This window comes from Callorhinus ursinus, unplaced genomic scaffold (genome assembly GCF_003265705.2).
Source record: "Callorhinus ursinus isolate GAN/ISIS: 27379988/994484 unplaced genomic scaffold, GSC_fseal_2.0 scaffold13, whole genome shotgun sequence".
NCBI lineage: Eukaryota > Metazoa > Chordata > Mammalia > Carnivora > Otariidae > Callorhinus > Callorhinus ursinus.
In genome coordinates, this window is record NW_027397075.1 from 6,175,061 (window position 1) to 6,187,124 (window position 12,064).

Sequence of the window (12,064 nt, forward strand, 5' to 3'; positions counted from 1 at the left end):
AAAGCAATTCCCATGCTCTCAGGATCCCTACCATGCAGAGGACGGAAATAAGGGTGACAGAATTCACAGGACCTGCCCCAGGTCACCAGCCAGGAAAAGGTAGAGCCAGGTTTCAAAGCCAGGTCTCCTGCTTCCAACTCCCCAGGTCTTGCAAAGTCACAGCCAAAACTCCCAACCCTATGCTTTCCCTGCCATGGTATCCAATTCAAGATAAATGGACTCGGTGACCAATGCTACTAAAGGAAGGACAGTGACAAGTGACTCATTAAGTCGGGGAGGGACACGGAAAATCACAGCCTCTCCTGGAGTGATAAATTCCCTCCCAGGCAGCCGACTCTGCTCACCAAGCTTTAAGGACCCATCACTCCTGGCCTGGGCCAGGCTTACCAGCTGCCATGGTAGGAAGCATGCTAGACCTTTCTTCATCCATCACAAAAGACCAGTCTTCATAAAAAGTGCTGCAAATTGAAAGAGAAAGGGAAGAAGTTCTGAACAAGTGATTTTCTGCATCCATTGGCCAGATAACTCTCTTACATGGCTCCCTGGAAAATCTGTGCCTGGTCATCCCAGAGTGGCTACCCAAGGTCTCTGCCCAGCCGAAGCTTCCGGTTAATAAACAAAGGACTGAATGTATATATCCTACGACTTCTTCATTGGTCCCCTGAGCTTGAGGGTACTGAAATAGGCATGAGATGTAAACGCAGTTATTTATGAAGCAGCAAAGGAGAAGGGGACAAAGAGAGGGGTGGCATACAGTCAAGCAAGGTCTCTGAGACGCAGGCAGGAAATCTGAGCTGGCCCCCTGCGTGCCATGACTGGGCTACCAAAGAGAGAGTTATAGAAGGAAATGACAGAGTTCCATGGCTCCATCAGCCAGAGCCTTTGTACATAATACTTGCTTGGGCTGCAGACCCAAAAGCCCAAGTTACCCCTGGAAAGGGCTGGGAAGCTAAAAGGGACCCACGAATCTCAGCGGCAGTAGAAAGAAAGGGGTCAACAAGATCTACAGGGTTAGTCCCAGCTTGTCCGGCGATGATGGTACGGCCAGGGCCCTGGAGCTGGTGCCCCAGTCCAGCTCCCCAGCTCTGTACCCGAGGCCCGCTAAGCAGTAGCAAGCAAGTATCTTCAACCCCTGACTTCCCTACCAGGCTGGAGAACTCTCAATTAATGGAGTCAAAGCTCACATCGCTAAAGCACAGTCAGTGGTAAGGGACCTGCAGTGCAGCAGGAGATGGGACACCCTGGCTGCGGAAGTGACTTAATGCAAACGACGGAACAAAGGAACGCCCACCATCCGATAAGCTTACCCAGCAGAGTGTCGGCCTAAGCGCAAACTACACGCTCGAGCTGGCACTGCCACTGTACCTCCAATTCCCCAGACTGCGACGCTTTAAAAGTTGGAGCCAGTTTCCACGCACGTGAATGAATCTGGTGTGCCCACATCTAGTTAGTAAGTGGCTAGTGATTCGGGTAAGTTCAACTGTGAACCGTTAACACCTGGATTCACTTCGACCTTGATACGGAGTTGTACAACTCTGAACTACTTCCAAATGATCTGCTGGGAAGAGCTTCATGAAAATTCATTGTAGGGGCACCTGGGTGGCTCCGTCGGTGAAGCATCTGCCTTCGGCTCAGGTCATGATCCCAGGGTCCTGGGATCGAGCCCCACGTCGGGCTCCCTGCTCAGTGGGGAGTCTGCTTCTCCCTCTCCCTCTGCAGCTTCCCCTGCTTGTGCTCTCTCTCCGCCCCCCCATTCAAATAAATAAATAAAATCTTTAAAAAAAAAAAAAAAAAGAAGGAAATTCACTGTAAGAAACAGGAGTATGTTCTCCTCAACTAAAACTGTCTAATGCTTGGGGGGTACACCCAGACGTCCACAGCCTCGGGGCTCAGACCTAAGCAGCACACGGGTGCAGTGAGCACAGTAGTCCTGGCCCCCACGCCTTCCATCTCAGACCCATAGTCTGAGCATACAGCCGGACTCGGCACCACAGGCACGATCAATGGGAGAACTTCAGGAGTATTTGTCTGAGCCTTCGTGCACAATCCAGAACCCCTAACAAGTTGCTGGTAGACAGGTGACCACGAGCAGCACAAAAAACAGAAGAGGAGACAAGCCAGGGAATGCATGGCAGCATATAAAATCATGGGAACGCTTCAGGGCACAAATGAAATGCCAGCTTACTGAATTAAATGAGATTAATTCACTGAAATTGAACCCTCGCTATTTAGGAGCTGGGCACTGCTAATGTGGAAGCTACTCAAGGAACCCGCACAGGACTGATCACGGTCCCTGTGCACCATCAGGTGACACAAAGTGACATGCCTAGTCTACCGTTCTCAGACATAAGTAATAGGCACCAACAGAGTCATTGTTAACATGAGTATAGGACAATGACAGCACTGTCACATGTTTCTGAAAGGAATGTGGCTGACATTAGTACGGTTGAGGCATATGCAGTGCCCTCCTCCCAGAGCTATGCGACAGCCACACACCCCCACCTTGCTGAGCTAGGCTGTGGCCACGTGACTCGCTGGCCAATGAAATGTGGGTGGAAGTGAAGTATCTCTCTGGGCAGAAGCTTCAAAAGCCAGTGCTCAGTTCAACCACATCCCCTTTTCCTACCTTAGCCATCATGGGAGCCTCTTGTCAGCCCGGGACCCTGAGACGGGGAACCCCGACTCATCCATGATAGACACGTGTCCAGGGGAAGAAGTAAACGTGGCTGTCTCGAGCCACCGAGGGTTTTATGCTGTTTGTTACAGCAGCATAAACTGACCTATACTGATAGAGTGAGCTGTATGTTTACGATCAAGAAAAAAAAAGGGAAACATCATAAAATAGTTTTTTTTCTTTTTAAATAACAATTGACTTCCCTTCCCAGCACAAAGCTTCTCTATTCCTTTCAGTCAGTTTGGGATTGATTAACCTTAAAAAAATAGAAGGAGTTGTAAGGAACCTAACACAAACACAAAACTGAGCACTAAACACCCAATTTCTACTGAGAAAGAAACTCTAGATCTGAAAGGAGCCCAAATTAAAATTTCACCAAGTGAAGAGCAGGCTGTACCCTGGGACAAAAGCTCTCTCCACATCCCACACCTAAATAATAAGCATTTACGGAGTACCTGCTGTATGCAGGTGCCATACTGAGCCCTTTACAAGCATTCATTCTCTCGTTTATTCTCTAACCATCTGTGCCCCAAGCACAGCTGAATACATGGGGACTATAAAAGGGGAACCCGCATGCCTCCTCAACAAGGAGACTGGGACACAAACCCAGGCAGTCAGATGCTGCGATTCTAGCCAGCCAGCTACGCCTCCCCCAGAAGGCCATCCCCAGTACCTGAGCCTGCTGCGGTCAGCCAGGAGCATGTGCAGGTAGCGCTCCAGGGAGTGTTCGTTGAGGGCACAGCGCAGCCAGGCCCGGCCGCGGCCCACGTCCGAGGCAATGTGGCGCAGGGAGTAGAAGCGTGGCAGCTCGTGCTTGCTGAGGACCTCCTTCACGTAGAACCAGAACACAGGCTCTGCAGAGAGAGGGACGGGCACGATGGCACTCAGCCTGGGACACGCATCATTTTAGAGTAATAGTCCCTAGGCATTTTTCAGGATCGTAAGAGTTACTTCCTTAGCACAGAAAAGGAAGACACTGAAGAGTACAATTTCACATCCGGGTTTGTTTCTTGTCTAGATCATGAATATTTTGCTGTAATGTTTAAAGATCTTTGAAAACGTGGGGGCGCCTGGGTGCCTCAGTCAGTTCAGCGTCTGCCTTCAGCTCAGGTCATGATCCCAGAGTCCTGGGATGGAGCCCCGAGTCAGGCCCTGCTCAGGGGGAGTCTACTTCTCCCTCTGCCCTCCCCCACCCCACCCCCAGCCCCCACTCATGCTCTCTCGCTCTTGCTCTATCTCAAATAAATAAAATCTTTTTCAAATTTTTTAAAAAAATAAAGATCTTTGAAAACATGACTTTTGATGGCTTCCCAATGAAACGTATTTAACCTCTGGGAACGTGATATATTGCCAATCTTCCCTACATACTGCTTTGAACCTCCTTGTCCATAACTGTCCTCATTTCTAGCTCCTTAGAAAGGATTTCCATATGTCTGAGAATAGGAACAGATTTAAGGCTTTAAGTGAAAGCTTAAAAAGTTTTTTTTATCCACAAGGTAGTTATTGAATCTCCTCACATCCTACCTTTTTCATCCACACGCAGAGATTTTTTCATAATTTTCATTCTAGTATATACCTCATTTTGTGATCCATTGTCTTCACGTATGCTCATCAAACCTCTTCCGTGCTGCCAATAATAACCAGCAACACCAGCAAGCGCTGCTACTGTGTGCAAAGCAGTAGCAAAGTACCCGCCACTGCACTCAAGACTTGACATCTGACCTCAGTCCTCGTAAGCACCAAGGCCATCTCCACATCAAAGACGAGGGCAGAGGCCTGGCCAAGCCGGTAACTTGACCCAGTGGTATGCAGTTAGTAAGCTGTAGGGCAGAATGGGACCTCGGGGCTGCCTGACTGCAAAGCACTAACTCAGGCAGCCTTGTGTGGTGACAGACAGCTCTACCCTCTTCAAGAGGATCATGTTCACAACTGCTTAATATCCCAAGGGAGACACAGCTGAGTCTTTGCTGCCAGATGGGGATTCTAAGCCAGGAGCTCAAAAGGCTCATAGACGCCTCTGAGAGACAGGATCTTTCAAGATTCCTTCTAAAGAATGTAAACACACACATCTCCATAAACTGGACACCGGGTTAGCAAATTCACTCGAATAATTCAGTTCAGCTCACTTAGCATGGACTGCATTCTTAATGGAAGCCATGGACTGGGCAAGGCTGTGAGCTACCAGGTAGACAATAAGGATTCATCCCTAACGAAGCTTCCAGCCTAGCAGGCTGGACGATGGTGAAGAGATCAATCAAGAGAATGACCCTGGTGACTCACCCAGTCATGCTACACTTCCGATTCCTCTCCCTTCAAATAAGCCCCAAGTACAGAAGCACCCAGAGATCCTGGGGTGACTGAAGAAAAGGGAAGGAGAGCCCGAGCACGATGGCCAGGCCATGATGACCAACCGCCATCTACCTAATGACAACCTTCTCAAACGAGAGCAACTGTGTTGTTTCCTCTTCTCCTCTTCCTGTTAACAGCAACTAAATGCATACATACGCGTATCTGTGGATCAAGCCGGCCTCTGGGATCAGTTTAAATAAACAGCTCAGGAATGACTGGAAAAACCAACACAGCAGCTCACTCAGGACTCCCTTCTGTCTCAATCCCTAAATGCCACACAAATCCCCTTCCCAAACCCAGGAGATCAGCCCAGACCACACAAATGTGTAACGGCCTTTCTTTCACTCAGTGCTTTTCTCACAAACCAGGACGGGGGTAATGGTGAAAGCGATATCCAGGGCCGGCAGGCCAATAACTTGTTTCAAAACACGCCAAACAACCATCTGTATCTCTGTCATGACTCAAATCAGGTGACTCTCACCTGCATCTGGTCTTTCTGGAGAACTGCTGTGACCTCCCTCTGACCTTGAACGCACATGAAACACTTGATGTGTGTTTCACCTTTCAATTTCCCAAATTGCTTAGTGCTACAGAATCCTTCCCCAGCCTGCCAAAGTGACGCAGCAAGGGTGAGAATTACCCAGCAGGGGTCCACTTCCACTGCCAGCATTAATGTGGTCTATCTCAAGTGCAGCTCAGCTGCCACTTAACGCTTGCAGCGTCCATAATTTAATTTGGGGCAATACACTGATCTCTTGCTGCATGAAACCAGAGCCTCATTCCAGAAGTGGGTGAGGGCTTCTGGTTCTCCAGATGCCTGAACGCCATTTGCCCACATGTACAAGAGCCTTGAAGGGGCTGTTGATGCAAACCACCTCCGAGGGCACTTGTTAACAGAGGGGAGCTAACACCACAGGCCCTCTGGCAAAGTTTCTAACAGGCCTCACTCGACTATAAGAGATGCCTAGATACTCTGGAGGACAAAAACCCTGAGGAGACATTCTCATCTGGGTCCCTGTGAGGCTGCCTTCAGCACCACAAACCTGTCCTCCCGCAGGGCTGGACAGGTAAGCTGGACTGGGCAATCACCTAGCCGAGCCAGGGGGTGTGCCGCAATTGGCCTCCCTCACCCCACCTTCCCGCCTGACCCTGTTTATTATTTTGAGCATCATGATTTTTTTTCTGTATTAATCTGACTTTTTAAAAATACTGCATGAAAATGTTAGGCTCCCGATTGCTGAGTTTTTTGGTGCTCCTGTAAATTCTGTGGCTGCAGTGAGGGCCTCGCTGGTCTCACCCTAGTCCCAGCCCTGGACCACAGGGTTCCCCCACAACTTCTACCTAAACCACCAGAGGAGAGACCTTGGCTCCCTCGAGAACCGAAGTCAGCAAACAATGGTCTAAGGGCCAAACTTTGGCCCACGACTTGTCTTTGTAAGTGAAGTTTTATTGGAAGAGTCATGCCCTTTGTACACATACCGCCTGTGGCTGGTTTCCTGCTATAGAGTGATCACTGGGAAGTTGCTACAGGTATCTGTGGCCCACAGAGCCCAAAATACTTACTATCTGATCCCTTAAGGAGGAAGTTTGCCATCTACTGTTCTAGAAGTAGGAGCTCTGATAATCACATAAACCTGGAGCCACTCGGCCCTTTTCCTCCCTTTCCTGTGGAGTACACCCACCTGGGAAAGACACCCACCCAGACAGAAGCAGGGCTGAGAGATAGAGACCAATGTGGGGGATGTGGAGCCCCTAAACCCAGTTCACCCTCCAGTTTTCTTAGTTACTTGAGTTAGTAAGTGCCCTTTGTTTGCTGAAGTCTAAGTGACTTGCTGTCACCTGCGACCAGAAGCCTGATGCAGTGTGATAGGGTGCATTCCTTAGTCATCTGACATTTATGGAGGAGGGGAAACACTCCAGGCACTGAGCAGTGCCTCTGAGCATCCAAGTGGCAAATGCATCCCTCAGAAAGAAATAAAAACAAGAAACTTTGTTTCTTGTAAACAAAGAAAGGCTTCTTTTTCTCACAGACTTAGTCTGGAGGTAGACAGCTGGTTCAAAGGCACTGTTATGGGCAGAATTTCCAACCGCTTGACCTTCACCACCCCCCTTGCCCCGGTTCCAGAGGACTGCGACCACCCTGGGTATCATAGCCACAATCAAGAAGAAAGAGGACAAGATAAAACCAGCTCTATCACCCCTTTTTTTCAGGCAAGGGTAAGCCCAGAAAACCAAGAGGAACAGAGATATAAAATGTCAAGATTGACTTAATCACTCATGATCTATTACCTAGAGGACAACCCGCGGCCCTGAGCAAAATCAAGGTTCTGTTAAGCCAAAGAAGAAACGGGGAATGGATTTTAAGTAAAACACTAACAGAATCACCCATCCATGCTATCAAAGAGTCCAGGAACAAAAGGCCATCAAGTGCTCCCTTATTCCAGCCTCAGACTTAGGGGAGCACAAGTGCCCCCCAAATCCCAGTCACATCCAAATCTGGATGAGCCTGACTACAAGACACAAATGGATCAGCAAAGCAGAGTTCCCAAGAAGGGGCTGTAGCTTCGTCACCTGGCCCTCTCCCAACCAGCCACAGGACTGCCTCCTGAAACCAGAAGACAGGAAGCGTGGTTTAATAAAGACTTGTAAAAAGTCTGTAAACTTGACACTTTTTTTTTTTGCTTTCTAAAATTTGTGGTAAAATATACATAATAAAATTTACCACTCTAACCATTTTTCAGTGCATAATTCAGTAGCATTAAGTACATTCACAATGTTGAGCAACCATCACCACCACCCATTTCTAGAACTTTTCCATCATCCCAAACAGAAACTCCATACCCAGGAAACGATAACTCCCCCATTCTCCCCTCCTCCCCAGCCCCCAGGGGTCTCTATTCCATTTTCTGTCTCTGTGAATTTGACTATTCTAGATACTTCATATAAGTCGAATAGTACAATATGGGACCTTTTTATCTGGCCACTTTCACTTAGCAGAATGTTTTCAAGGATCATCCACGCCCTAGTATTTATCAGTACTTCATTTCTTTCTATGGCTGAATAATATCCTACTGTGTGTATATACCACATTTTGTTCATTCATCTGTCAACAGACATTTGGGTTTTTCCATCATCTGGCTCTTGTGAATAATGCTTCTAGGAACATTCATATACAAGTGTGTTTGAGTCCCTGCTTTCAATTCTTCTGGTCTGTATTTAGGAGTGGAATTGCTGGATCAGACAGTAATTCTAGGTTTACCTTTCTGAGGAACCACCAAACTCCTGTCAATGGTGGTTATGCCATTTTACATCGATGCATTTTTTTTTTTTGAGGTAGGATTGCCTTTATTTCTCTGCAGTTAAAATTAACTCTGCTATTAAATTCCCTTTCAGTTAGAAAAAAACTTAAACTTGCCAAGTGAAGGTAACTTAGCCCCTTCCAGGTTTAATTTTTTAATTGTGGTAAATTTCACTTAACATAAAATCCACCATTTTAAAGTTTATAATTCAGGGGCACCTGGGTGGCTCAGTCAGTTGAGCATCTGCCTTCAGCTCAGGTCATGATCCCAGGGTCCGGGATCGAGCCCCAAGTCGGGCTCCCTGCTCTGCGGGGAGTCTGCTTCTCCCTCTCCCTCTCCCCCTGCTTATGTTCCCTCTCTCGTTGTATCTCTCTGTTCAAATAAATAAAATATTTTTAAAAAATAAAAATAAAGTTTATAATCCGAACTCGGTAGATTTTTTTTAAATAAAGATAAGCCACCCAGGTGCCCCAGAACTTGGCAGATTTTTAAAGAATGAATAAATGCACAATAATCTGAGATACTGTATGACTTTTGAAGACTCCAGTCTATTTAAATCTAAAAACAAAACATCTCTGCTGATTCCAGAGAACAGGTGCCAATTATCTTGGTGGAGGTGGGTGGAGATGAGGAAAACAAAAGCAGCCAAGGAGGATAAAGTGCCACTCACTGCCCATCGGTGGCCTGGTTCCTCCTCCACCTCTGGCCTTACACCCCTGCCACTCCCCACCTCACTCGCCCTGCTCCAGCCTCGCTGATCTCCTCAACGCTCCTCCAACATGCCAAGCATGCTCCACGTGAGCACCTGCCCAGCCATGAACAGAAACCACACCAGGAGAGCACTGAAGGAACCGAACGCAGGGCATCTGTTACAAAGACTCTGGCCAAGCTACAAAGCCCAACAGGACACAGTGAGGCCACCCAAAGATTACCAATGTCAGAAAGCCAACCCATCCCTGAAGCCAGAGGAACAGAAGGAAGAGGTAATGTTAAGAGTGTAAGAACTAGCTGAAAGGGGATTTAATAGCAGAGTTAATTTCAGTTGCAGAGAAATAAAGGCAATTCCATCTCTACTCAAAAAAAAAAAAAGTATCACTGTAAAACGGTACAGTCACTGTTGACAATACTTCCGTGGTTCCTCAAAAAGGTAAACACAGAATTAGCATACGATCCAGCAATTCCACTCCTACATACAGACTCACCAGGCAACAGCCAGCCTGTGGCAGGGGCACCAAGGAGAACAGTGAAACAAGAAGACCGCGGCCTGACCTGCAGGCTACGTGGACCGTCCACGGACCACAGAGAAAGCACAGCACTGCTAGACATGCCCCCTGGAGCTGGGAGGAAATGCTCCAGCCTCCCTCCTCCTCCCACCTTCCTCTGGCTAAGCGGGAGGACAGTGGGCAAGGGAGCCTGGGAAACAGTCTGCAGGCAAGGGCAGAGAATAAATGTGAGAGCAGAGGCAAGTGACTCTAAGCTTTTCCACTTGCTGAACAGCACAGGATTCCTTCCCCAGGTAACAGTATGGCTACTTCCCTCCTTCCCCAAGGTCTCTATTCAAAAGTCCCATAAAGACAGTCTCTGACCACTCTATGCAGAAGAGTGAACCCCCACCCCACTGCTCATCGAAATCTCTCTTCTTCCTGAACCCCCAGACGCTTCCCAGCCTGCCCTGCAGCAGCCAGGTGACTCACAGTCTCCACCAACCCAGGTGCCTTTAGCGGGCCTGCCTCACTCATTTCTGTCATCTGCCTGGCCCTGAAGTTGGGGCACTGAGCTCTTAACAACTCAGCGTAGCACACTTGGCATTCACCGGCGGTCTACAAGAGCATGCACACAAGTAGGAGGAGTGGGAGAGGGAGAAGCAGGCTTCCCGCCAAGCAGGGAGCCCGACGCGGGGCTCGATCCCAGGACCTGGGCACACTTAGCATTCACCGGTGGTCTACAAGAGTCTACAGCACCTCCTTTATTATAAAGTGGGAACCTTCTCCAGTGCCAAACAAAGGACTTCAGAAGCTTGTGTCTTGTTTCCTTTTAGGGATGTACCCCATCCTCTGCTGAAGAGTCATTTTCAGGCTGACAGGAACTAAGCAAGGGACCCATGAATCCAACAGGCCAGATAATTATGGACTAAAAACTGACAACTCTGAGGCCAAAATTACTAGTTTTAATTTACGAGACCTTAGGATCAAACACCTTTAAAACAGCCAGAAGTCATCCTTGGCCAAGAGGCAACAGTCTGGCTATATGAGATCCTAAAATGCTGGGACAGTTTGCTGCCCCTTAGTAAGTAGCCACTGGTCCAAGCCCTCGGCCACCCCAGCTGTCAAGGACCCTCCCCAGAACCCTGCGGACATCCCCATAACCTAGGAACTCACAGATTAACACCTAGCCCATGGGGGATAGCACTCTGGCTCTGACCCTCTCCCTAAGGCCAGCAGTTCCCAACCAGCTGTTAAACATTCTTATCACCACCCCTGGATAGAACTCAGTCTTTTCTTTGAATCTTTCACCAACATCCTTCCAAGGTCTCTAGTACCAGAACCAGCTGATTTGCAAGTTCATGAAGACGACAGAGAAACACAAAAGAAGGAACTGAAAGCCATACAAGGATGGGAGGGTAGGGGAGTGGACTTCCCCTCTCAAGCAAAAGGATGGGCCCAGGCTTCTCCTGGCACATGAAGCTTCCTCCAAAAATACTTTTCTACAGAAATGAAATTGTTACCCAAAGTGACCCAATGAAGCAAAATATAAATTCTGCTTTGAGTTAAATGCAATCAACCGTTTTCAAAAATCCCCAATGAGGATCAAGGAAGTCAGTTTCTCTAATTTTACAGTTGGGTGTATATTAATACCACCTGCTTTCAGCTGACTGTAAAGAAGACGAACAGACAGCAGAGGGTGGGGTCTGGCTTCCTGGGACAAGGAGCAGCATGTCCTCAAGTCTGGGTCCTGGAGTCATTATTCTGAATGTCCTTTTTGGTGGCCAGGCACCTTGCAATACACTGGAGCTACAAGGAAGAGCGAGAATAAACCCAGTCCTTGACCATGACCCCATCAAGAGAGACAGTCAAGAAAAGCAGGAAGTGCCATAAATTCGTTTGATGAGAGAAGGACTCAGGACTAGTGAGGGCTGGGGGGTAGGGGGGTAGAAAGGAGACACCTAGAGAAGGAACACAGGCCAGCTGCACTGGGTGAGGAGCTCATGAAATCTGAAATTTCAAGAGAGAAGAGATCAAAACAAATCAAAACAATGAGATACCACTTCACATCTGAATGGCTAGTATCAAAAAATAAATATATGATAACAACAAGTGTTGGCGAGGATGTGGAGAACTTGGAACCCTCGTGCGCTACTGGTGGGGACGTACACTGGTGCAGCCGCTACAGAAAGTGAAACATAGAATTACCATCTGATCCAGCAATTCCACTTCTAGGTACTTATCCAAAAGAACTGAAAGCAGGGATTCGATTAGATATTTCTATGCCTGTGTTCATGCAGATTATAGCAGTCAATAAATGGATGCAACCCAGGTGTCCATCCACAGATGAGGAGATAAACAAAGTGGTGTGTGGGTGTGTGTACACACAATGAAATACCACTCAGTCTTAAAAACGAAAGAAATTCTGATGTACTACAAATGCGTGAAGCTTGAAGATATTATGGCAAAGGAAACAAGCCTTAGGTATGTGGAGTATAAGTAAGCCTGACTTATGTGAAGTACTTAAACAAGACAAACCA

At 47.8% G+C, this 12,064-nt stretch overlaps 1 protein-coding gene across 5 annotated transcripts in view; it reads right to left on the minus strand.

Moving 5' to 3' along the window:
- SNX29 (sorting nexin 29) overlaps positions 1–12,064 on the minus strand; it is a 510,437-nt gene that overhangs the window by 441,816 nt on the left and 56,557 nt on the right. For all 5 annotated transcript variants that reach the window (XR_012380443.1, XR_012380444.1, XM_025855499.2 and 2 more), the window contains 2 exons: positions 3,348–3,528; positions 388–458 (listed from right to left, as the gene is read on the minus strand). Coding sequence is in view for 3 of the 5 variants with exons in the window: in XM_025855499.2 (XP_025711284.1) it covers positions 388–458; positions 3,348–3,528 (252 nt within the window). In the remaining 2 variants the exon portion in view is untranslated. The remainder of the gene's footprint in view (positions 1–387; positions 459–3,347; positions 3,529–12,064) is intronic.